Raw genomic sequence first — 23824 nt, forward strand, 5'->3', positions numbered from 1 at the left:
CACATTCATGCTCACCTTTGTGCTCACGCTCACCCTCAAGCTCACCCTCATGGTCACCCTCATGCTCACACCCACCCTCACATTCATGCTCATCCTCACTTTCACACTCACCCTACCCTCACTCTCACACTCATGCTCACCCTCATGCTCACCCTCATGCTCACCCTTGTGTTCACGCTCACACTCACGCTCACCCTCATGCTCACACCCACCCTCACACTCATGCTCACCCTCACTTTCACACTCACCCTCACTCTCATGCTCATCCTCACACTCACGCTCACTCTCATGCTCACCCTTGTGTTCACGCTCATGCTCACCCTCACGCTCACCCTCACTTTCACACTCACCCTCGCCCTCATGCTCACGCCCACCCTCATCCTCGCACTCACGCTCATGCTTGCCTAGGCCACATGACACCCTATCCTCCCGGGGCTGAGCTGGCCATGTGGGAGGAGGCTGAGGCTATTCTCTCCATCCTGCCCTCCCTTCTCCCCCTCCCTTCTTTTCTGGGGGGAGGGGGAATTTTTTTTTTATATTATTTAATTTAAATTCAACTTGCCAGCGCGCGGTGTAGCACCCAGTGCCCGTCTGCAGGCCGAGCCCTGGACGCCTGTGGGCGCAGCCACCATCCCGTCCAGAGGCTCCTGCCACCGAGTGTGGTGGGGGTGCCGGGCTGCTGGTGGGGATGCTGCTCACTGAGGCATTGGCTCCGGGGCAGACCCGCCGGCATAGACACTTTCCAGAACTGCGTGGGGCAGGTGCAGGCAGTAGCGCCCCGGGGCGGCCACGGGGTGAGCTCCGTCGCTGCGGGTGAGGGCAGGCCCCTGCCAGCGTCGGCGCCGTCCGGGTTTTAGGCGCGGCTGGAGGGGATGAAACTGAGGTTTACCTTCGGCGACTGGAGTTGCTTTTGTCGCCGTCAGCCTGGACTGATATAACCAAGGCGAAGACAGCAGCGGGGACAAGGCTTTCATTATGGTGCAAGGCAGAGCAGCTGGCTCTGGTGACCTTTGTCCCTGGGGCCTGGCGTCGGGTGTGCCGCGGGCGCTCGGCCGGCCTCCGTCTGCAGGGCGCGCATTGTTGGCGGCCCGACTTGCGGCCGCCCTGGCCCCCAGCGCCCCGCCGGCCGCCTGGATTCTTTGGAGGCACCACGAAAAGAAAAGCAGTTTGCATATTTTTCATTGCTGCTTTTTTTTTTTTTCCTTACTAACTTTCCGCCTCGGAAAGACAGGTCCCTCTCAGAGCCGGCAGCTCTCCCGGGGCGGCAGGATGGACGGGCGCTGCTCGGGGACACACGCAAGTGCTGTGCAGGGTACGGGGTGGGGTGGGGGGGCTGATGGGTGCCCCAGGGCCCGGCAAGGTCACGGCGTGCGGTTCCCCGGCGGCTCTGCCCTGTCGCTGTCCTCCTGTGAATCCAAACATCATGATTTTTTTATTCTTCTTTCCTTCGACCTTTAAAGACAAACCGTGGTGGCATGTGCGTCACTCGGGTGTTTCTGTTTGTTGTTTGAGTTGTGCGCAGTTTCCCGATCAGGAAGGTGTGGCCGGGGTCCGGGAACGAGATGCCGGCCTGGCGGCGGCCCTTCATGACTTTTCCACCCAACGCCACGCGCGGGGCCCTCGTTGCGGCGCCCGAGCTGGGTTCCCTCTCCGTCCGTGGCCGGGGGGCCTGAAGTCCTTCCGTTTTGTTTTTGGACAGGAGACCGATGACATCGAGAGCCCTAAGCGCAGTATCCGGGACAGCGGCTACATAGACTGCTGGGACTCCGAGCGCAGCGACTCACTGTCCCCACCTCGCCACGGCCGAGATGATTCCTTCGACAGCCTGGACTCCTTCGGGTCCCGATCGCGGCAGACGCCCTCGCCAGATGTTGTCCTCCGGGGAAGCAGCGACGGTAGGTGGCGGCCGTGGGCCCCTGCGCCCTCGCGGTCGCGCGTGCACAGGGGCGGCTGTGGCACCGCGGGCACCTTGCTGGGACCAGTAACTCCGAACTGGGAGGAGAAAAGTGCTTGAATGTTGTTTTCCAGGGCCCCCCCAGTTGGGGTCGGCTCCGCCTGCGGCCATTCGCACGAGGCCTCCATGAGCAAGGGGAAAGCGGGTTGCCTCCCTCCCTGCCGGTTCAGGGACCCAGGCACTGTGCAGCCGTGAGCTCGGACCCTGTGCCCAAGCTTTTATGCTCCAGGTGCAAGGAAGGGAAGCGTGTCGGCACCACAGTGTAGACGTGAAGACGAACCCACTCCCGGACTGGAGCCGCGCCGCACGCTCAGGGACGGGCTGAAGCCCGGGAGGCTTTAACGGGGGCTTCAGGCAACCTGCTCGGAGCTCCCGGCGCCTGCACGCTGGCTGCGGCCCTCACGGTACAGGGCCCAGCCTGCTGGGCTGCTCCGAGTCCGGCTTTGAGTTAAACCCCGTGGATTTCATATCACCTGCAAGGAATGGCCGCTTCTCTAGGAATCTGGGGTCATGCAACCTGATGTGAATCTGACACGTCACCTTCCGGAAGCTGTTGCCATCAGTTACCGTGCACCTTCGCACCTCCGTACTTTCGGGGCGGAGGATGGCTCGCTCCTGTCCCCAACCTGCAGAAGGGGGCTGAGGCTGGTGCGGTGTTTTGTTTTTTTTTTTTAATCTGTTTCTACTTTTTCTATGCATTGCTTGATGCTGACATTTCTAGAGACATTTTCTAGAGACTTAAGCTCCTCTAGGGGATGAGAATTGCCCCTTAGGGCTGAAAGATCCCTTTCCGCCATAAAAGCCTAAGATACTTGGAGGTTTCTCGCGCCCAGGTCCTCAATGGGTAACCTGGCACCTGGCGTGCAGGGCAGCACAGGTTGCGAGCCATGTGGCTTCTTGCTCAGCCCTCCTGGGGCCGCGGGACGTTGTGCATCTGCGTTTTACGGATGAACCCGACAGAGGGTCAGGAACTGTGAGCCTGAGATTTAGACCCTTAAACGGATGGTACCCACACTTCTATTTACCCAATAGATCTTTGGGATTCTAGAACGACTGGGCTGATGCTTTCATTTTTCAGCTTTGCAACAAATGGAGCAGCCTCGGGGCCGCGTAGTATGTGACCCCAAAAGAATTCCATGGCGCATTGTGAGCGGCCTGGAAAACATCCCTAAAATGTGGAGTGCGTGTGCAGTGCCGCCCACAGACTAGAAGCTGCAGCACCAGCCCGTGACCGGCCGCCCAGCCCACCCGCTTACCGAGCACGTCTGCACCGAACTATGTCGTGTTACCGACTGTTTTTTTTTTTTTTTTAGAGACCTACCATTTTCTTCAGCTTGGAGCTTCACAAGTGGTGACGGATCCTTCATTCTGTCAACCTCGGGAGGGGGGGTAGTTCAGAGTTTGTGACGAGCCCCATCCTGAAGGGATCCAAGGCGGTGATCTCTGATATCCCGCTAACGTGCGCTGAGGCACAATGTAGTTTGCGACAGGATGGATGCACTCAAGTCCTTTGATTTATTTTCTTTTTAAGGATTTTATCCATTTATTCATGGGAGACACAGAGAGAGAGGCAGAGACACAGGCAGAGGGAGAGGCAGCCTCCATGCAGGAGCCCGATGCAGGACTCGATCCCGGGACCTCGGGGTCATGCCTTGAGCCGAGGGCACACACTAAACTGCCAAGTCACCCAGGGATCCCGTGCTCAAGTCCTTTTATAAATATTTTTTCTGCATAAAGAATAATATGAAACTGAGCCTCACAAAACACCGTTCGGGAAAGAGGACCCTACACACCAATCTCGCAAAGCAGCCTCATATCTGCAGGCTTATGTTCTTGCAAACTGATCGAGACCTAATGAGGTTTAAAAACACACTTAAAAAAAAAAAAGCATTTTTTTTTAAATCTGCCTTTAAAAATAGCATGATTTTATTCAAATGCATGTTGTAGTTTATCAGCGTTTACGGTATTTTTTTAAATGTCAATCAAGAAGACTGTTAATCCTAAAACCCACTTTTAAATCTAGAAGAACTTTTTTTTTTTTTTTAAGTCTTGAAAATTCATTTCCTAAGGACTCACAATCAGGGAAAATCCTAGCATAAAGTTCTCCGGTTCCATGTTGGGTCTGTATTTCCATACCCTTGAGGCCCGCTGACCTATTCAGGGAGGACGGTCAAGAGCCACGCTTGTGAGGGTCGTGCAGGAGGCCTGCTGGCCCCCGGCACCCGTGAAGCCAGCCCGTCCTGCTGCCTCAGTGCCGGTTCCTCCTCCCAAGGCCGCTCGATGGACCCCACGGAAGAGGAAATACAAAGCCTTCCACTCGATTGCTTTTAAAGTTAAGAATAAAAAATAAATAAATAAATAAATAAGTTAAGAACATAGTTTATAAATATGATGTGTTTTGTTAAATGAACATTGTTTTATAAAAGGGTGAGTTGAGGAAGAGAAATAAGGAACGAGAGAAATTTAAGTGTAAAAGGAAGATGAGAAAGCCGGGGATGCCTGGGTGGCTCCGCCATTGAGCGTCTGCCTTCAGCTCATTGAGCGTCTGCCTTCGGCTCAGGGCGTGACCCCAGGGTCCCGGGATTGAGTCCTGCATTGGGCTCCCTGCATGGAGCCTGCTTCTCCCTCTGCCTGTGTCTCTGCCTCCCTCTGTGTCTCATGAATGAATAAATAAAATCTTTTAAAAAAAGAAAAAAGAAAGCCAAGGGTTGGGGTGCATATGGTCAAAATACAGGAAAAAAGAAAGCCCCCTAGTTAGCAGAAGGGAGAGAAACATAGCCCCCTGGAGAGGCAGGCTCGGACTCGGACAAAGCGGCACCGCCCCCATCGTGTGCTGCGCTGTCGTTGCCTGACGTTGGCATCAAGATCGAGGCCACCCCAGTGTGTGTGTTCGGGGTGAAGTCAAGCTCTTTTGAAGTCCTGGCCTTTGATGAGGATCCCGCCCCAACTCACGGAGGGGAGGCCGCAGCAGCCACTCTCTGGGTGCTCGTGCCGTCTCCTGGGCCTCCACCACCTGTTACCGTCTGCAGGCTTCCGGGAGGCCCCTGAGGTCTGTGTGCAGCAACGCAGGGGACAGACTGGAATTACGGCCCGGCCTCTGAGTCCGGAAAGCTGCCCCGTGTTCAGCTGGGTCCCTCCCTAGGCCTCGGAGCATCGGCACGTGAGCTCCTCTTCAACCGTCTGACAAAGACTTTTACCAAAAAGCGTGGGAGAGAAAAGGTGATTGCACACGTGCTGAGCTCCTGCCCTGAGACTGGCACTAAGGTGTCGTCAGGACAGGATGTCCTCAGCTCTGCACCCAAGGAAGCCTCACGGATTATAGGATTTCAGCCGTCAGCAGTTTGAGACGCCGCCGATTCCTGGGCCAGCCTAGCTGATCCCAGAATCGTTACCCTTCGTTCGTTCAGGAAAGGGTAGCGCTTCTCTAGTCGGGGTGCCGCACGCACACGCAGAGGACCCTTCGCGAGGAGTGAACCCAGGGGAAGGAGGAGCTTTGGTCCAGGGTCTGGAGAAGAGAAAGTGGAGGCCCAGCTGCTGCGTCCCGGCCCTGGCCGCAGAGGGGGCTCTTTGGGTGTCTCCGAGCCTCCACGTCCGCCCGGGTCTGCGAAACGGGGATGGTATCAGATCAGGATTCAGATCCAAGCGCCCAGCAAGGTCAGAAAACGTCAGGGTCTGTTCATGAGGCCTCTCACTGGGGGGGGGGGGGGGGGGGGGCGTGACCACGTCCCCAGGCAGGCGGACACACTGACGAACGGCCTCGGGGTAGGAGAGTGCGGAGCGACGCGTCAGAAGCCAGCGAGACTGACACGGACAACTTGGGAAGGGAGGCGAAGCCACGAGGGATTTGTGCCCACATGCTCCGTCAGTGACAAGGAACAACTCGTTTACGGCCCGTGCTTCTGACTTTTAAGGCCTTTCAGAAGCCGTCGAGTCATTTAATCTGCAGGCGCATCATTTCATTCCTGTTGTTACCGCCAAGGACCGGCAGGTGCGTTAGAGCCGGCCTGGGAGCCCACAGTGAACGCCAGGACCACCCAGGATGGCGACAGAGAGTGGCCCGCGCTTGCCGAGCGCTCACCGTGCCAGCCGCTCACACGGACCCGGTCCTCCCAGAAGCCCCGCCAACCAGGTGGCATCCTTATCCTCCCTTTGCAGATTGGGGAAACTGAGGCATGACCTAACGACTGCAAAGCTAGTGAGTGGCCGAGCTCAAAGCGAGGTGGATCAGTCCTAAAGCCCTGTCCGCTGTCCTCTGCCTCGGCTGCCCCTTCTCTTGACTCCGTCGCGGGCGCTCCTCCCAAGTGTACAGGAGTCCCCTCTTCCTGATGCTCGCTGTGCTGAAGGGTTTCCGCCCGAGCCCCCCCTCACTGGGCACCACTGAATTCCTTTGCGTCGCCCACAGCGCTGTCTAATCCAGAACCGATTCGTGTGCCCGTCAGATGATCTGAGGCTGCCCGCCGGGTGCAGAGACGCCAGCTGAACCCTGCAAACCCCTGTCCTCCAAGCGTGAGGTCAGCGGGGTCACGCATCTGCAGGGCAGGGTGGATGGGGCCCCGGGGTCCGCAGGAGGAAAGGGGGGCTACAGTGAAGGCCACAGGCAGGGCTCCGGCTCGGGGGTACGCGTGCATCACACCTCACAGCGCCTCCTGGGAGGCAGCCCTGGGCCTCGCGGGATTCGGCCACCCGTGTGAGCACCGCTCTTGTCCTCCGTGTTTCCCCCTTGCTGATGGCCGACGCCCCCCGGGCTTCCGTAATCTGGCTCCGCTTGTCCCACGGACATGAGGCCCTGGGGCCTCCCGCGCAGCCGGGCTCACCTCTGCGCCCCTACTTTGACTTTCTCCCCCTGATCTGAGTTCAGAGCTTGCCCCAGCGTAGCTCTGCTGGACGGATGCTTGGCGTTTGGTCAGTGGACGGTCCAGGGTGGGGGATCCCCAGAGCCCCGGGCCGGCCCCGCGCACCGGTTCAGCGCCCATGTCTCCTCTCCAGGGAGGGGAAGCGACTCTGAGTCTGACCTGCCGCACCGCAAGCTGCCGGACGTGAAGAAGGATGACATGTCTGCGAGGCGGACGTCCCACGGCGAGCCCAAGTCGGCGGTGCCGTTCAACCAGTACCTCCCGAACAAAAGCAACCAGACGGCCTACGTGCCGGCGCCTCTGAGGAGGAGGAAGGCTGAGCGGGAGGAGTACCGGAAGAGCTGGAGCACCGCCACCTCGCCCCTGGGCGGGGACCGGCCCTGCAGGTGAGGCCCGGGGGGGCCCTGGCGGAGGGTGCAGTGTGGGGGGACGGGCATCCCGTCTGCGGGTCCCTGCCGAGCCTGTGGATGGTGGAGACTGGGTCTGCTGCCAGGTCGCTGGGGGCACAGCGGCCGCCCAGTTCCTTTGCGGAGGCTGCCTGCCTCCCCCTCCCATCAGTTGGGTGCACAGAGCCTTGCCTTGGTGCAAGAAGAGTTTTCCTGGGCCTAGAGACGTGCTCACCTGGATGCGAGCTCGGGGGTGTGAGGGTGCACGGGATGTGTCCCCGACCCCCGCGTGGGGCGCACCGAGGCCAGGGGGCGCACTGGGACGTCGGCGGGCATCTCCCTGGCACCCGGTTAGGTCCTCGTAGTGTGCATCCACTTACTCAGCAGGTATTTACAGGCCCCTTCAGGCCCCAGGGACCCAGTGGGAAATAAGACAAGCCCCCGCCTTCAAGGGACTCCTGGGCCAGTCCGGTCCTTTGAGCAGAACCATCCTGACCCTTGCACCCTTATTTCCCACGGTCCGCCTTTACTGTCCGTGACTTTCATCGAACAAACACGCTGTTAAAAGTCTTGATTGTTGAGCAAGACATGACTTCCACCTTCCCAGCAGAAAAGGCCCTTCGCCTCTCACTAGCCCCCGTGAAATAGCTCTTGGCGTTGGGATGACGCTGCCCTGTAGCTAATGGCCACGTTCACCTTTCTTCACGTTGCCAGGACCGTATCGCACGTCATGACTTTTTTTTTTTTAAGTGAAAAGTAAGATGAGAGTGGCCACGAGGTGACACGTGGCTGCCCCCCCGCCCCCCGGACTGTTAGTTTGGTAAACCATGTTGTCCACTCACATAGCTATCCTGAAACGATAGAGGAAGAGGGAAGTGAAGTGGGGTCTCCTTGTGACGAGGACCCCGCCGGCCAAGTGCAGCCCGGTGGGAAGCCTTGTGGCAGGGGCTCAGGACGGCCCGCCGGCCGCGGGATGGAGCAGCCTCCTCCGGGGGGGCCCACGGCGGCACCAGCTCCCCAGTCCGAAGACAGAGATGCCGTCGAAGTCCAGAAGCGCCGACGGCTGGAGCAAGCTGGGATCAGAGTGAGGCCGGCGGCGCGGCGCTTTGCCAGGTTAGGCCGAGGGCGGCCTGCGGCACGGGGGGGCCGCCCTGCTTCCACTGCCCGCTTTGCCCTTTGCAGTGCTGCGCCCCTGCACCCCGAAGGGGCTGTGAGTCCTGGCCCTGGGCATGGCTCCGTCAAGAACCTGGTTGTTCTAAATGGAGGCGAACAGCGAGCTTCTTGCTGCTTCATTAGACTCGTCCTGGTCGGGGGGGCTGTGGATCCCCCACGCGAGAATGTTGTTTCCCGATAGCCCGCCGTGTGTTGGTCGCCCCACGGCTCCTAAATGGCTCTTAACCCTGTCTGCGCTCACCGGAGACGAGTTCCTTGGAAATGGGGGGCTCCCTTTTTAGAAAGCATGGCTGGCCCCCGCCGACCCACCCCCTCTTCGTCCCGCAGGAGTGGTAAGGAGGCGCCCGTCGGCCTGCCCTCCCGAGGCACGCTGATTCCAAAACAAAAGAGGGCGCGATGCCTTCCTTGGTTGTACCAATGGCACCAGCCTGACTCCGCGGGACGGGGCGAGGGGAGCCGTGGGCAGCCCCAGCTCCACAGTCGGGGGCAGCGCTTGGAGAAGCTACTTCATTTCCCCCCTATAACAGCCGCAGAGATCCCAACAAACCGTCACGACACCAAACCTTGACACGTTAAAATCCCTAACACACAGTTTGACGGTTGAATTTCCATTTAACTGGAAGCGGTGGGTGACATACCCATTTTCAGGAAGGGTAAACTGAGGGCTGGTGACAGTCGGCGACTCGCCAGCCCGAGCGCTGGTGACCGCCCGCCTGGAGGCCAGATCCTAATGTTCCAACCACAGAACTGCATCTGTGGTTGAACAGAACATTTGCCATTTTTCCATACGACTCCAAATGTGGTTAGTGCTGCACGGTCTGGTTCTTAAACTGGAAGTTCCAGCCCTGAACCTATATGGACTTAATCGTGGAGCACCTTTGTATTGATTTGAGAGGAGAAAATACCACCCCGTGTGTGGTATCTCACTTAAGTGTGTCCTAAACACACACTTGCTTCTAGAAGACTCTACCATAAAAGTGCATTACAAGCAGCTCTCTGGATTTCTGAAATAAGAGTGATGTTGTAGAATCATAAAAAAAAAAAAAAAATCAAATCCAGATATTCTATAAATTTTGGTGGAAAGACCTCATTGGAGACATATTTTTTCAACACCATTTTACATTACTTGCTGAGAATACAAAGATGAGTAATGTCCCCTAACCAGGTATTGGCTTTCAGGCCCAGGGGGAGTAGTAGGTAACACAGGTAAGACTGTGAAGTCACCAAGAATATCCTTGACACACATACCTTCATTTTTATGACATCTGGGAAGTCTTTAAGGCAAAATTTCCCGAAGACACCGTGATATTTTTCCCCCCGTTTTATTATCACTTTCAAAAATTACTACTCTGCTTGGCTAAAATCTTTAAAAAATGGATTCTTCTATAATCACCAGTCTGGTTGAGGGTAATTTGCATTGGCTGTTCGAGTTTCTTCTTCCATAATCCTTGGCCACTTTCTCCCCATTTAAAAAAATATTCATTTTATTAGAACACTGAGCATGAGATCTCCCTTCTGAACAAATCCTTATTTTTCTTTTTTCTGAACAAATCTTTAATTGTCCGATACAGCGTCGTTGACTGTAGGTAGTGTCGCGTGTTGAGCTCTAGAATTCGTTCGTCCTTCCTAAGGGGCGCTTTATGCCCATTGATCAGCAACTCCCCGTTTCGGTGGTGAAATAAGTATTTGACTAAAGTATTTGACTAAGTATTTGACTCCTAGATCTGACATTTCAGAGGAATCGTGCAGCATTTTTCCTTCTGTGACTGGCCTGTTTCAGCCTGATAGCCTCAAGGTTCATCCATAGTGTCACATAGTGGAGAACTTTCTTCTATTTAAAAACTGAGCGATACTCCACTAAACGTAAATATCACATTTTCTTCCATTCATCCATCAGTGGACACTTACGTCATTGCCACAATCTGGGCCACTGGGACTAGTATGGCAGTGAACACGGGAGCCCTAGCAGCTCTTACAGGTCCTGATTTCGATTCTTTGGGATGAATAACCAGAAGTGGGATTGCCAGGTCAGGTGGTAGCTCCATTTTTAGTTTTTCAAGGACTCTCTCTGTCATCTTTAGAGTATCCAAAAGGGCAATAAGAGATGAGTGCGGAGCTTCACGAATCTAAGTCAGCACACCCAGGAGCCATGGTGATGGAGAAAAAAGAAGAGATTTGACGAGGCTGGGAATTCCCTGGGTGACCTGTGTCAGTGACCGTGAGGTTTATTTCGTGATGACGTATTGAAATCTTTTATGGTGGCTCCCATTCTGTGCATGAACCCAGAATCTTGGTTTGTTTACATATGTAACTCTGACGGATGAATATTACTTATGTGGTCGTCCTTGGTGCCGTCCACGTTTCCCGTTACCTGGCTCAGTTGTTCACATATTCCATCCAAGTTAGCGGCATGAGGCCGAGATCCCCAGGTCTGTAAATATCATCTCACCTGAGATCTTCCGACTCGGCATTTAAAACTGGGTTCAGGAAAACGATTCATATTCCCAGAGAATGTCCCCAACAGCGGTGTGATGCAGCTGCTCCAAACGCCCGGAATTCTGTCGGCAGATTGTTCAGCCACGAGCTCTCCCGTAAAGGTCGTACACATACCGCGTCCCTGGCCTGCCTGCGTCCCTGTCACTCACATTCCGCAGGCTTCACTGGAATTGAGAGTCACGCTAAGTTTATCCACATTTGGAATCTTGCTTTTAATGTGGCAGAAAGTAGCTTAACGGGAATGAAACACATAAAGATGAAAAGGCGTCTTGGGATCTGGAAAATCAGAATAGGAAATATGTAACACATTGAACCTCCACTTCCCATCCTTGCCATCCGGATGGCTTCTGGCTGCCATATTCCTGAACCCAGCAAGAGGCCCCACATCTGCTCCATGGTCCATTTCGTAGCTGGGAAAGTCTGTGTCTGTAGATATGGGTCATGACATAAAGTCCCGGGCAAGGGATGGAGGTGCACAAACACCAAGGCTTTATTTCTGTACTATTGTCCTGCGTTTTCCCCCAGTATTCTCAGACACCTCCTGTAGCCTTTCTAATATGGCATGAAAAGGAGCAAGAGTGCGCTGTATTCTGTTTTCATAGGAGATTAGAAGCCCAGAAGCCCCGGGCTTCCTGCCTAACCATCTATTAGGAGGTATCTTAGCATCGAGGGAGAGAAAGTAGGACTTCGTAATGAAGGTGTGGAGTTTAGTGTGTTTTAGAGTCACCACCGAAATAAGAAGTATACTAACTACTTTCTCTTCTATTTTAGTTTGTGATTAAGTCAGCTTAATTACCCCCAAACATGAGACTGTGCCACAAAAGCCAAGATTTCTGTTTTTAAGAGGATAAAATAGGAACCAACATTCACTTCCCCCGAATTAAAATGCCAGGGAGATTTGAGCTCCCTTACCTGCTGTTTCCTATTGGAGAACTGATGTGTCTTTTGGGGGTTTTTTTGTTTTGTTTTGTTTTGTTTTTAAAGCTGAATTATAGGTTTCACGTGATTGCACTTCTCTTCTAATTGTTTTCATATGTTCCAGCACTCAGTCATTTCTGCTGGTCTGTGGATCTTCTCAACCACACAGTAATTAATTACAGAGGGCAAAAAAAAAAAAAAAAAAAAAATCTCTCCGAAGAACAATAGGCATTTTTGAGATCTTTAGAGGAAGAGTGGATGCAGCTAAGTGCCAGCCCCCTCTGCTCAGTGGAGCCTGTGGCAGTGGCTGTGGCTGAGCAGGTCCTGGGGGAGCGGGGCAGGCGCACAGGGAGCTTGCAGGGGCCTCTGGGACGCTGGACGAGAGTCCGGGGTGGACCAGGGTGAGCGCGGAGGTTTCTGGCGTTGCCCCCGACGTTCCCTGGGGGCCTCACGGGCCCTTCTGGAGAGCCCGGTCTCTTTCAATAGAACAAACCGGCTGCCAGTCTGAGCTGGTTGCTTGTGTGTCACCAAGTGGAAAGGGGAGAAAGCAAATGCCAGCTCCTCCTTAGTTCAATCACTCTCTCGGTCAGTCTGAAATCTCTAACGTGGAGGCAGGAGCGCTTTCTTCCCCTCACCTGCCTCGAGCCCACGGTCTATCCTGCAGAGGCAGCTTTTCCTGCTGCCGGTGAGACTGGACAGGGTTGCCAGGCTGGGGACAGGGCTAGGGTTCCTCGTGTCACGGGTGAAGCAGAGCCGCCCCTTCTTCCCAAAGTGACTCCTCTCCGAACGACTGGAAAAAATAAAGAGTCCAGGCTCCCCCGTGAACATGGAGCCAGATGCCCCGAGCCTGCCCCTGCAAGTCACTTCATTGCCCTAAATTCGGATAACTGGAGCTCGAAGCCTCAGGGTTCTCCTCCAGAAAGTAGACGCGATAACCGCCACCTCCCCTCCCCCGCCGCCCCATCTCCCAGAGTTTTCATGAATCTGAGATGCACAGGCTGCTTGGGGTGCCGTGAGGATCAAAACCCGAGGAGGGACGGCTGAGGCTTTAGGCAGACCGGCCTTCTGCTCTTTCAAGGGAGAAAGAAAAGCCCGATACAAAGAGTCACTTAAAAGCTAGTCACGAGGCATCTACCGCTTATGCATCAGGGGTTCCCGCGTGGCCAGAGGTACCGCCCGGATTTTGTGTTTTTATTTTATTTTTCTCCTCTTTCTCTGAGTCTGCCTTCAAACCCTGAATTTACAGGATTCAAGCAAGTAGTAGCGGAAAATCAGTCATTGTGTCTGTTGTTTTTCAAGGGGGCAGGGAGTGGCTTTCGGCGGCCAACGACACAGGGAGCTTTCTTCACCGTCGTTTTGTGTTGTAAGTCCACACAGCTAAATTGAGGTCCCTTGAGGCACGTCCTGCCACACTGGGCGTTTAGCCTAAAAAGAAACACCCCAGGGAGCTGGCAGGCTGGCCTGGGCTCCTGTGATAGAGGGAACACCAGATTCCCCTGCTCAAGTTGGCCGCGCGGGTTGGCGGGGGCATTTGCATAAACACATACGTTTTGCTCTAAAGATTTCTGCCTGAGTTGGGGGGAGATCAGAACCGGTGATCCCCGGTCAAAGAATGAAAAGTGTGCTGCCTTTGAACCTTAAGAGGTTCCAGTTAGGGGCCCGCTCCCCCGCCCCCAAACGTAGAGTCTGATCAGCTGAGATGAGAAAATGAGCTTGAAAACACTTGAGCGTGCGGTGCCCCGCGAGCACTGTGAGGTGGGATCCCTTAGCTTCTGCTCCTTCATCCCAGCAGAACCCTGCGGTCCGTCATCAGCAACGCCAGTCACGGCTCTAATCCAAGCGCCACCCTCGGGGTCCCTTGAGTTAGTAACCAGAATCCTTCTCTTTCTCCTGTGTCCGTAGCGGGGATAATGCCCTATTTTTACATCATGTCCTGCTCTCAGCACTGCTCCCGGCCGGTCTCGTGTTGCACGTGCAGTGCAGTGGCCACAACAGAGCCCCTGGAGCCAGGCTGCCTGGGTTTGGATTTTAATGTAAGCGCTGGTGCTTTGACCTTGGGCAGATTTCTTAAGCTAGAACCTACTTTCCCCTCTTGAAATGGCAACGCTGATAACACAGACATCGCAGGGTTAGGGGACTAATGCGTAGGCGGTCTTCTATCCCAGAGTGTGTGCTCAGTGGCTGTTGGCCGCTTCCTCTGTCATCAACGTTGTGCTTTTCAAGTAGTGCCTTTTTGAGGAGATTGAGTCAATGGCCCGTGATTTCCTTTGGCCATTCTTCGTGACCGTAGTCAACCCACGCCGGGCGGTACTTGCCAGGCGCACTGGCCAAGGAGGCGGGGAGGAGCAGGAGCGCCGTCCGGGGGTGGCCAGGCAGGACACGGAGACTCAGGCATACAGCTCCAGGGGCAGGGTCTCATATTTTAAGAAATTTATTCAGGAAGCAAAGCACTGCCGACCACTTGCAAACTCTGTGCTTTAAATTTTTATTGAGAACCATGTCAGTTGGGGCGCCCAGGTGGCTCAGTCGGCGAAGCGTCTACCTTTGGCTCAGGTCATCGTGGGGTCCTGGGATCGAGCTCCACATCCGGCTCCCTGCTCAACGGGGCGTCTGTTTCTCTCTCTGCCCCTCACCACGCTTGTGCTCTCTCTCTCTCACTTTTTCTCTCTCTCTTAAATAAATCAGTAAAATATTTAAAAGAAAAGGAAATGTCAGCAGTAAGGAAAAGGAATTTTCTGGGTCTGATGAGTGAAGATTTGATTTTCTAAAAGTCAGATGAAGCGAGGGCCTGCTGTAGCCATCAGATGCGTCCCCCTCGGGAGCCGTATGGAGCAAGAGCGCACGGGCCACCTGGTTGACCAGGTACACGGTCTCATTGCTCATTTTCCTCCCAGCTTGGCTAATTCCTCCTTCTTCATTTCTGAGATGAGTTGTCCTTTGAGGATGAAGGATTTACTCTTCATTCTCTCTTAAAAAGTGGAAACAAAGTAGGTAGGCTTTACAAGTCCAGATCTTTCCTTCACTTATCTTTATGAAATGAAAAGATAAATGACTTTAAAGATCTTCACATTTTCTTATTGCTAGAATAATAATTACTTAGAAGCAAGGCTGATCTTAGGAGTAGGGGGAAGGGAGTTTGTGTTCACACCAGATGGACACACTTGCCCCTATTCCGAACCCACATGCCTCCAACGAAGACAAAAACAAAACTCAGTGAAAAGTCCTGATAGTCCACCGTTAAACTACGTTCAGGAATTTAAGGTTTGAGGTCTTCAGTTATCTCTTTGAAAATGGAAATGGTGCCAAGCGATCGGTTTTTAGCCATTTTTGGCAAGATGGTTCACCACGATTTAGTTGACATTTAGCATACAACGAAAAAGAGCTGAGGGGTGGCCAGTCGTGGAAGATTGAAGACAGAGCCGCTCTTGGGAGGGTGCAGGGCAAGGGAGGCATTTACGCTTCGGGTCCATCCTGTGAATGGTCCTAAATGCTTCCAAATGTTTCATGTTAGCTTGGCTCTGCCGAAAGACCCTCCTCACACTTTGCAATCTGGCCCGTGGTCGAGGCTGGCTGTCACATGGCTGCAAGCATTAGCTTCTCCCCATGTCAGTTCCTTGGTGGCTCCAGTTGTTGCCCTGTCGCTCAAAACCACATTGAGTCCCCATTGGGTGCATTGCTAATGTGCTAACAAAAAAAAAACAACAACAACAACAAAAAAAAAAAGCTTTCAGTTCTTCCCAATGAGATGGCTTTAGATAGTCCCTCTCAGAGCCATTTAGGACCTTGCATTGCTGATGCTGATGGGGCTCTGTCTGTTAAATGGATTTAGAGCATTGCTAATGCCTGGCTAAACTCAAGGTTTTAAGACTCACCCCGACTGTGCTACAACTCCGGCCTGAAAGAGTGAGCAGATGTCATCCAAACTAACGATACTGAGAAGACTTTTCACTAACAGCACCGTTGTGTGTCCGGAGATGGGGGCTTAAAAATAAACATTGGGTCTGATCACACGGGGAGTTGTATTTAACTCTGCTCTACCAGTCACAAGCCGTCCAGTAGCGGGGAGGAAGCCGTTCAGGACACCATCCTTCGCAAAGATAACCCTTCCCCGACCCACCCGCGAGGCAAAGATTCAGAGTCAGGAGACAACGTCGCGCGTCGACGGCCCGACCCTGAGAAAGATGATTTTGCTGTGAGGAGAGCGAGGATGAACCAGACCAAGCCAAGGGTGCCGTTGAATCAACTCCTCTACGGGCCGTACCAGAAGAGAGAGGCGGGAAAATCAGACGGCAGAGAAGAGCACTCGAAGGGAATTTCAGAAAAGAACAGGCTAGAAGATAAAAGGTGTGCACTGTGTGTGTGTGTGTGTGTGTGTGTGTGCAAGGGAGGGAGGGGGGAGCATCGCGAAGAGAGGGGTCTCGGGTCTTAGCCCCGCTTCCTTTCTTTCCTGCCCCAGTTACAGGTAGTTGGTCGTGGTGGTTTATCCAGATATCCAGTGCCCCCGTCCATTCAGAGGAAGCAGAAAACACTTGTTCCTTGGCTGTAGCCTCTTCTCTCTTATCGGCGCCTTTTAGATATTGCAAGGCGGGGAGAGTGAGGCTTGCTCTTTCTTCCCACGTACCAGCAAAATCGCTTTGGCGTTTAATGATGGATAGATAACCTCTCATTTAAAACAAAACAAAACAACAACAAAAAAAACAAATCCAGAGTGCCTGGGCTGCTCAGTCGGTTGAGCACCAGACTCTTGATCTCAGTTCAGGTCATGATCTCAGGGTCGTGAGTTCAAGGCCACACTGGGCTCCACGGTGGGCAGCAAGCCAGAAATGGAACAAAACAACCTTCTCAAAAATACAATACACCTCGATTTTCCTATTTGCCTGTTACGGAAACTTTCTGAGTTGAGTTTCCTTCTCCCAGTGTTTTTCCCACCCTCTTAGTTTGACAAAGGAAAATGGTCATGGGATGGGTTTTGGCCAGCGATTTTTTTTTTTTAAATCCTAGGCGATGCATGGTTTTATTTAAGGCTAAATTTCATCGTACAGAGTTGATCATTCTTGTATTTTTTTCCTTGTACCAAAATCCGCGATTTACATCGTCCCAATTTGCCAGCTCTTTGCCCATCATTTTAAGAGGTCTGTGGATTCTGTTGAATGAAGAGTATAAGCATCTTGACTGTGTTTTACACGATCTGGATGGTTCTTTGGGTGGGGTCGCTGAGCCCAGGGGAGTAGTCCGTCCGTGGTGGTGGTGGTGGTGGTGGTGGTTCTGGGACGTGACAGGTACTAAATACCTGGAAGCTCCCCCGAAGCGGAGCAGGGATTAGCACACAGAAGCCAGCATGATGTCTTTCATGGGGCGCACTAGAGCTTCGGGAGCCTCTCACCCGTGCTGCTCCTGTCGGCATGCCTTGTAACCACGCATTTTGCAGGGGATCCGTTGGTGCATGTGAAACAGAGACTTCCGGACAACATGGACTAACATCGCGGCATGTTGATGAGGACCCGCAACTTGAGTCAGGAGAAGGAGGAGCTTTTGTGTCTCCTTTTTCCCCTTTCTCCTGCATGCAATTTTAATTCCTGCTGTTTCCAGCCTCGTTTGTGTGTTGTCACCTGACCCCAGGCTCTGGGCCTGGGATGGCCCGTGACCTCTCTGGAGAGCATCAGAGAATGGATGAAAGAAGAGAAGGCCCCGGTGGCTCTCGCCTCCACCCTTCCTTCCTCCCCTTTCCCAAACTAAAGGTAAAGAGAAAATTCTGTAGCCCTGCTGCGTGTCTAGGCTCTGCAAACGCAGCACATCATCCAGGTAACAAGAGAATGCCGCTTGGTATTCTGGCTTGGGTGATGGTGATGCCTCTTTTTTAAAAAAACCAAATCGCCCTATTATGTAGATTATTGAGATTTTCTCTCCTAGGAAGCATGCTTGGCTAGAATCTGGCTTTTAATGCTATGGATGTTTATGCACATGGACGCCACAGCTTTGGTGCAAACGGCACCTGGCAGCATGAAGCCGTCTAACGTCCACGTCTTAGCAGAACAGTTGAGAACATCATTTTAGAAAAAATTAAAAAATAAAAAAAAGACATCATTTTAGCATCAGCAAAGGGGACGAATTATTAACACAAGAACAAACGGGCAAGCACTGGGTGTTATTCTGCATGTTGGCAAATTGAACACCAATAAAAAATAAATTTATTATAAAAAAAAAAAGAAGAAAGAAACAAACGGGTGTTGGCTCTGTAGACCTAGGTAAAGGGGATACGGGTCTGTTTGGTTTTCAAGTCGACGTTCCCCGAACTTAGCCGGTGCCATCAGGAGGCAGAGACGGACCAGGAAGGTCGAGCCCTTCTGTCCTGGACCCGACCTACGTGTCCTCTCCAGCAGTCGCGAGAGTTTGTGGCTGAGAGATTTAGCATGTGAGCCGCGTGCCAGCCGGCTCCAAAGTAATCCTAGAATTTGGATCGTGCAGGGCTCGTTCCTGACATTTTACTGCTGCAGTAAAAGACATTCCGGGCGGGCTCGGGGATTCCATCAGGAGACCGAATTCATTATCGTAACTTGAATAGTGTGGGAATCGGGCTTCGTTACCACAACCCGAAATCTCATTACCATTCCTAATGGTCTTCCAGCCAAGCCCCGGCTTCCCTTCCTCAAAGCAGAGAGCGCCCTCGGGTGCAAAAACCCTGTCCCGTGACAGGCTCAGAAGGGTAGCTCAGGCGAAAGGCGGTTCCCTATTTTTTTTTTTTATTTATTTTTTTTTTTTTTTGAGAAAGGGAAAGGTGCTGCTATCCTGTCCTTGACCCCTGGAATTCCTCGCTTGACGCTCTGTCTGTCTGTCTGCCCCCCTCCCTCGAACCCGCTTTTGTCCCAATGATGTGGGGGCCTGGATAAAACCGACGGACGCCAGGGCTGCTCGCACTCGGGACAGCCGCCTGCAGAAGGGGTGCAAGGACGGACCCGGTCTTCACCCAGCGGACACTCGGGGCCGGCCCGCCACCCGCATCACGGAAGCCGACTCAGACACGTGGAGAGGCTCAGGGTGTGTGGCCTTTGCCCCTGGTTCTCCCCAGGCCGTGGCATCTTTGCACGTCAGCGGAATCAAACGCCGACCCTGTACCTCTGTGTACTCGCAAGGCCAGAGGAAAACACACCTGTCAAGACACGGGGTCAAGACCCGGGGTATATCAGGCATGAGCTGAGTTAGGAGCCGCTGGATGGAAAGCGTCCTCCTTCCCTGAACCGACTGCCCGAGGGGCACTTGGCGGCTTGTTTAACCGGAGGAACTTACACTTGGATCATGTGGCTGCCCCGCCGCCTCCACGGCATCGTGTCCAAAGGCCGTGGCCACCCAAGGCCCTGCTCACCCGGCAAGACACGGACCGTTTCCTCGTTGGCTCGGTGGATGGAAAAGCAGTTCTGCGGGAGCCGTAGACACAGGTCTCATAGCTCGAATTCAAGGAAATAAAAATAAATAAAAGCTCCCGCTAATCTGCACTCGCCTGCGCCCCCGAGCCTCCACCAGGAACCGAGGCAGAAACCGGCCGCGGCGGTGATCCCGGCGACCACGTGCAGCCCGCGACACAGGTCCCTGCGCTTCAGGCTCGCAACAGAGCTCGCACTGCACCCGTGGAGGCGGCCCGGCTCCGGGCGCCCAGTCCCACCTCCGCGTCCTGCTGCTGGTTGCGATCTGCGGCGGCTCCGCGTCAGCGGCACGAGGGTTGTGGCAGGCGTCGCCCGAGTCGCCGTTCGGGATCGCCTGCAATCTCGTAGAGCGACCCTTTCTCCCTCAGCTCCATCAAGCGCGATTTTATGGGTCTGAGACATTGAAGGAACTCGATGGAAGGTTCTGAGGATCCCCTCGTGTTTCCTCTAAGGACATGCTGATAAAAGTCAGGCTCACCTACCTCCTCCCTGTCTCCGCTCCCACGGAGGGAGGAAAAAAGTCGTGACCGACATCAGGAGCTCACACGTGGACGTTGACATGGACAAGGCGAGAGTGAAGGTCTCCCCCACACACACTTAAAAAAGTATAATAAGTCACTAATGGAAAAAGGGGCCTCGCTGGGGGTTCCTGAGAACCCAGAGTCCCCTGGGCTGAGCCGCCACCGAGCGGGTGGGGGCCTGGGTCATCCTGGGCCACCAGCTGGTGTTTCAGAGGCTGACAGGGACCCGGTGGGTGCCGAGGAGCAGAGGCGGCGGCCACTGGGAGCACTCACCTGCGCTGCTGCGGCTGTCGGGCCCTGGGACGCAGCTCGAGCAGTGTGTGCACCCCGGGGCCCTGATGGCAGTCCCCGTGGCCAGGGTGGCGCTCCCCGGGCCAAGCGGCCGGCCTTTGCATGCAGCCAAGGCCCATTCTCGGCGCCGTGAAGCCCAGAGGGGGCCCGTCCCCGCGAAGCGCCCGCTGCATGCCGGCATCCCTATCCAGGTGGTGGCTGGGACGGTGCGACCAATAACAGCTGGGGCGCGTGGCGGCCTTGACCGGCAGACCCGTGAGCTGCCCTAGTCTATGTCTCCTGGCCTCCAAGCACAAGGTTAGGGGACAGAAGAGCACTCAGAGGGGACGGCGGCGCCGCCTGGAGGGACAGTGACCCGAGCAGCCAAGGGGACCGGCACGGCTCACGACACACGACAGGCCACCCGCGCGGGGCAACCCGACGTCTGGCACGCATGTCGCATCCAAGGCGAACCAGTTCCCTCCAGTTCCATTTGCAAGACACCGGGCTGCGCAGGAACCTGCCAAGGCCCCGATGACAGATAAGACGTCAGCAGCTTCTCCAGAGCCTTCGCCCCCGGGGGTCCTCGGGCACCTTGCGAACGACCATGGCGCCTCCATGTCGCTGCCTGCAGTTCTTGCCGATGTGGAATGATAAGAACCGGCCCCGCCTGCCCAGAATCTTTATTTCTTCCTTTCTTGGCGTATAAGCAGGTGTGGAAAGAAGGTGCAGTTGGGGTTTTCCCGCTAAGCACGCTTTTCTGGCTTGTCCTGTGGGCAGCGTGGAGGCGCGAGCTTAGGAGGAGCCCGGGGGGGGGGGTGGGATCAGAGCTCCTCTCCCACCTGCTGCTTCCACTTTGACCCCAGGACGCTCTCGGCTCCGGGAGGACGTGGACCACTTGCCCGTCGACGCCTTCACTTCGTTTGAACGTCCGCGAACAGCTGGCAGCGCTGTCCGGAGGCCCGCTTGGGTCGGGCCGTGGCTCGATGTGCAGGGAGGAGTAGGGACAGGATCAAGGGCTCGTGGCTGAAGTCCTAGATGCCGAAGCCCCTCCGCTGTTTAGTAGGGGAGCAGCGTCTTTGTTGGGAGGGTTGCCCGACACATCTGAGCAGAATGAAGGGGTTTTTGCATAATTATGGGGTGTTTTGCATAATTACGGGGTGTTTTGCATAATTACAGGATCCACTGTGAAACAGGAAGTGATAGAGTTCCGCTTGTCCGAGGACCTGAAAGGACCGGGACAGAGGGTGGGATGGGAGCAGCGAAGACCTTAAGTGACACCCAAGGTTTAGAATCCACGTCCAGCCCTGTCTCTCGGCTCTGGCTCTGAGGTGGCCATTGCCTGAGCCACACGGGCCCCCAGCGGGGCCTCTGGAGCCGGCGTCCTCGGTGCCCAGCTTCACCCTCCAGAGCCCCGTAGGGCTTGCCCGGGGCCCGTGCCTCACACGGGCGAGCGGGTCTCCGCGGGTCCCGGCTGGTCTGGGCCGCTCAGGGACCGAGGGGCCACTGCACGCAGCTCCCAGGTGCCCAGACCCAGCAGGGCCCTGTGTCCCCGACCCCATAAAGCAAGTCAGCGCGGAGCGGAGGGAGGTGGCCGCCCGGGACCTACTCAGCACTCGCTGCGCTTGCCCCTGCTCAGGCCCCACACGGCCTTTGAGAGGCCGGGTCTTCGCCTGCACTCGGCGGGGAGGAAGTGGGGGCTGGTACCCCCCAGCTCGTGATGACCGCCTCCCACAGAAGACCCAGCGGGGGGGGGGGGATGAGCACCCACCCCCCTGAGCAGGGGACCTAGGGGACCTGGAGGCTGCAGGGGCTGATGCATTCCCCGCCTCCGGCTTGGACAGGGTCCTCTTTACCCCATGGGGATGGATGGCTCCTGGGGCACCGAGCAGGTGAGTGCCTCGGGGACCTGCGTCTCCTTCCCGGAGTGCGTGCTGAGGGGTGATGGCTGGACTGCAGCGGGGCTGGGGCTCGGGGGCTGGGGCTGAGGGCAGGACGGCAGGGAGCATGGGCGGCCACTCCCGTCCCGTGACGCCAGCTCCAGGGTGCTGGCGTGTAGGCTGCTGGGCAGCGATTCCCGGGTGCCTCCGGGGTGCACGGGTCAGGAGGTGCGCAGAGTGGGCCCTGACCTTCCTAAACGTCCCGGCCTCACCACTGGCCTCTACTCAGAGCCGTTCTTTCTCCTCCCTCCCTCCCTTCCTCCTTCCTGCCATCCTCCCTCCCTCCCTTCCATCCTCCCTTCCTCCCGTCCTCCCTTCCATCCTTCCTTCCTCCCTTCCTCTCTGCCATCCTTCCTTCTTTGGGATGCTCATACCTACTGTGCTTTGCCCGATCTTGTACCTACTGACCCACCCACTTTGCGCTCCTTAAAAAGTCCCTTTATCAGTGGTTCCCCGGCTTCCCATAGGACACCCGAGAGAAAGCCATCCGGAGCCCCAGCTCTAATCACCGCTCCCTAACCGCAAGGCCGTTCCGCTCACAGCGATGCCCTCTCGAAGCTCATGAGTGAGTCAGAGAGGAAGTCCCCTAAGTCAGTCCAGGCCTCCCAAAGGGGTGAATGGAGGGCATCCTCCAAGACCGCACTATTCTTTGGTCCCTAAGTGCCAGACACCAACTTCCCGAGGGCCTCGTCCACTCCGTCCTCAGGGAGCCCAGAGAGGCACCCCCACCCTCCTGGAGCTTGCGCTGCGGTGAGCCCGCGTCTGTCGGCAGAGACCTCCACGAATGCCGTTAAGGATTCTTGGGTACGGGCAGCCCGGGGGGCTCAGCGGTTTAGCGCTGCCTTCAGCCCAGGGTGTGCTCCTGGAGTCCCGGGATCGAGTCCCACCTCGGGCTCCCTGCATGGAGCCTGCTTCTCCCTCTGCCTGTGTCTCTGCCTCTCCCTCTCTCTCTCTCTGTGTATTCTCATGAATAAATAAATAAAATCTTAAAAAAAAAAAAAGGATTCTCGGGTAGAAGCAGTGGGGATTCGAATCCATCCTACGCGCAACGTGTAGCTCAGTCTCCTCAACAAAAACGTGCTAATGGAGCCGAACCCAGAGGAACGCGTACTGCATGGTTCTGTGCACACGGCACGACACGGTCGACACTAACCCCCGCGTGTGTGTGGCCTGTGCAGCTTCGCTGGGGAGTGTGTGTGGCGGGTGCACCTGCTGCGTACACTTTAAAGCTCCATAAAACACTCACAAAGATCCCCAGGTAGAGACGCAAAAACACGCGCTATTAGTTGGTCGTCTGTAGGTTAACCAGCATGACCTCCCTGCTCTCTTCCCTGGAGAATCTAGAAAACTGGATTTGAATACTCCCATTGCAACAGCCCATTAACCGGCAGACGTGGGAGTTGGGGGCTCACGCGCTGTCCCCTAACCTGGGGAGGTCGTCCACTCCTATGTCCTACGGTCCCGAGACAATCGAGGGTTTTCAGACTTTAGCCCCTCCTGGAACTGTCCCCCTGGAGAAACAGGAGGCGGGCCTTGCCGCTGGGAGAGAGAGACCCACAAACCCTCTGGTCGTTCCCCCCCCCCCCCGAGACCTTGGGTCTGGCCCTGGTCCGGTCGCCTTCACTGTGAACGAGGACAATGACCAATCAGTGTTCTAGAACGATGGGAGCAGGTAAGACGGGGGCGGGGGGGGGTGGGTGTGCACTGAGCATTCGAGCATTCCCGGGTGTTTTCCCCGAAGATGCAGGAACATGTCTTTAGAAATCACTCTTTTCCCCATAAACTGTTACGAAACTGAACACGAGACTAGGTAATTTTTGCTGAAAACCCCAAAATTCAACTTGCTGGGAACTGAAAGCAGAGCTTTTTTTTTTCGCCCTTTACTCAAATAAGTC

At 55.2% G+C, this 23824-nt stretch overlaps 1 protein-coding gene across 20 annotated transcripts in view; it reads left to right on the forward strand.

Annotated features, from left to right (window-relative positions):
- LIMCH1 (LIM and calponin homology domains 1) overlaps positions 1–23824 on the forward strand; it is a 296259-nt gene that overhangs the window by 214150 nt on the left and 58285 nt on the right. For 14 of the 20 annotated variants that reach the window (XM_035714024.2, XM_025450636.3, XM_049092857.1 and 11 more), the window contains 2 exons: positions 1700–1895; positions 6941–7193. In XM_035714024.2, coding sequence (XP_035569917.2) covers positions 1700–1895; positions 6941–7193 — 449 coding nt within the window. Of the gene's footprint in view, positions 1–1699; positions 1896–6940; positions 7194–8039; positions 8307–15821; positions 16125–23824 lie in introns of all 20 variants that reach the window. The other 6 variants (XM_035713987.2, XM_035713995.2, XM_035714006.2 and 3 more) reach the window with 1 other exon arrangement.

This window comes from Canis lupus, chromosome 13, assembly GCF_003254725.2.
Source record: "Canis lupus dingo isolate Sandy chromosome 13, ASM325472v2, whole genome shotgun sequence".
In the NCBI taxonomy this organism is placed as follows: Eukaryota; Metazoa; Chordata; class Mammalia; order Carnivora; family Canidae; genus Canis; species Canis lupus.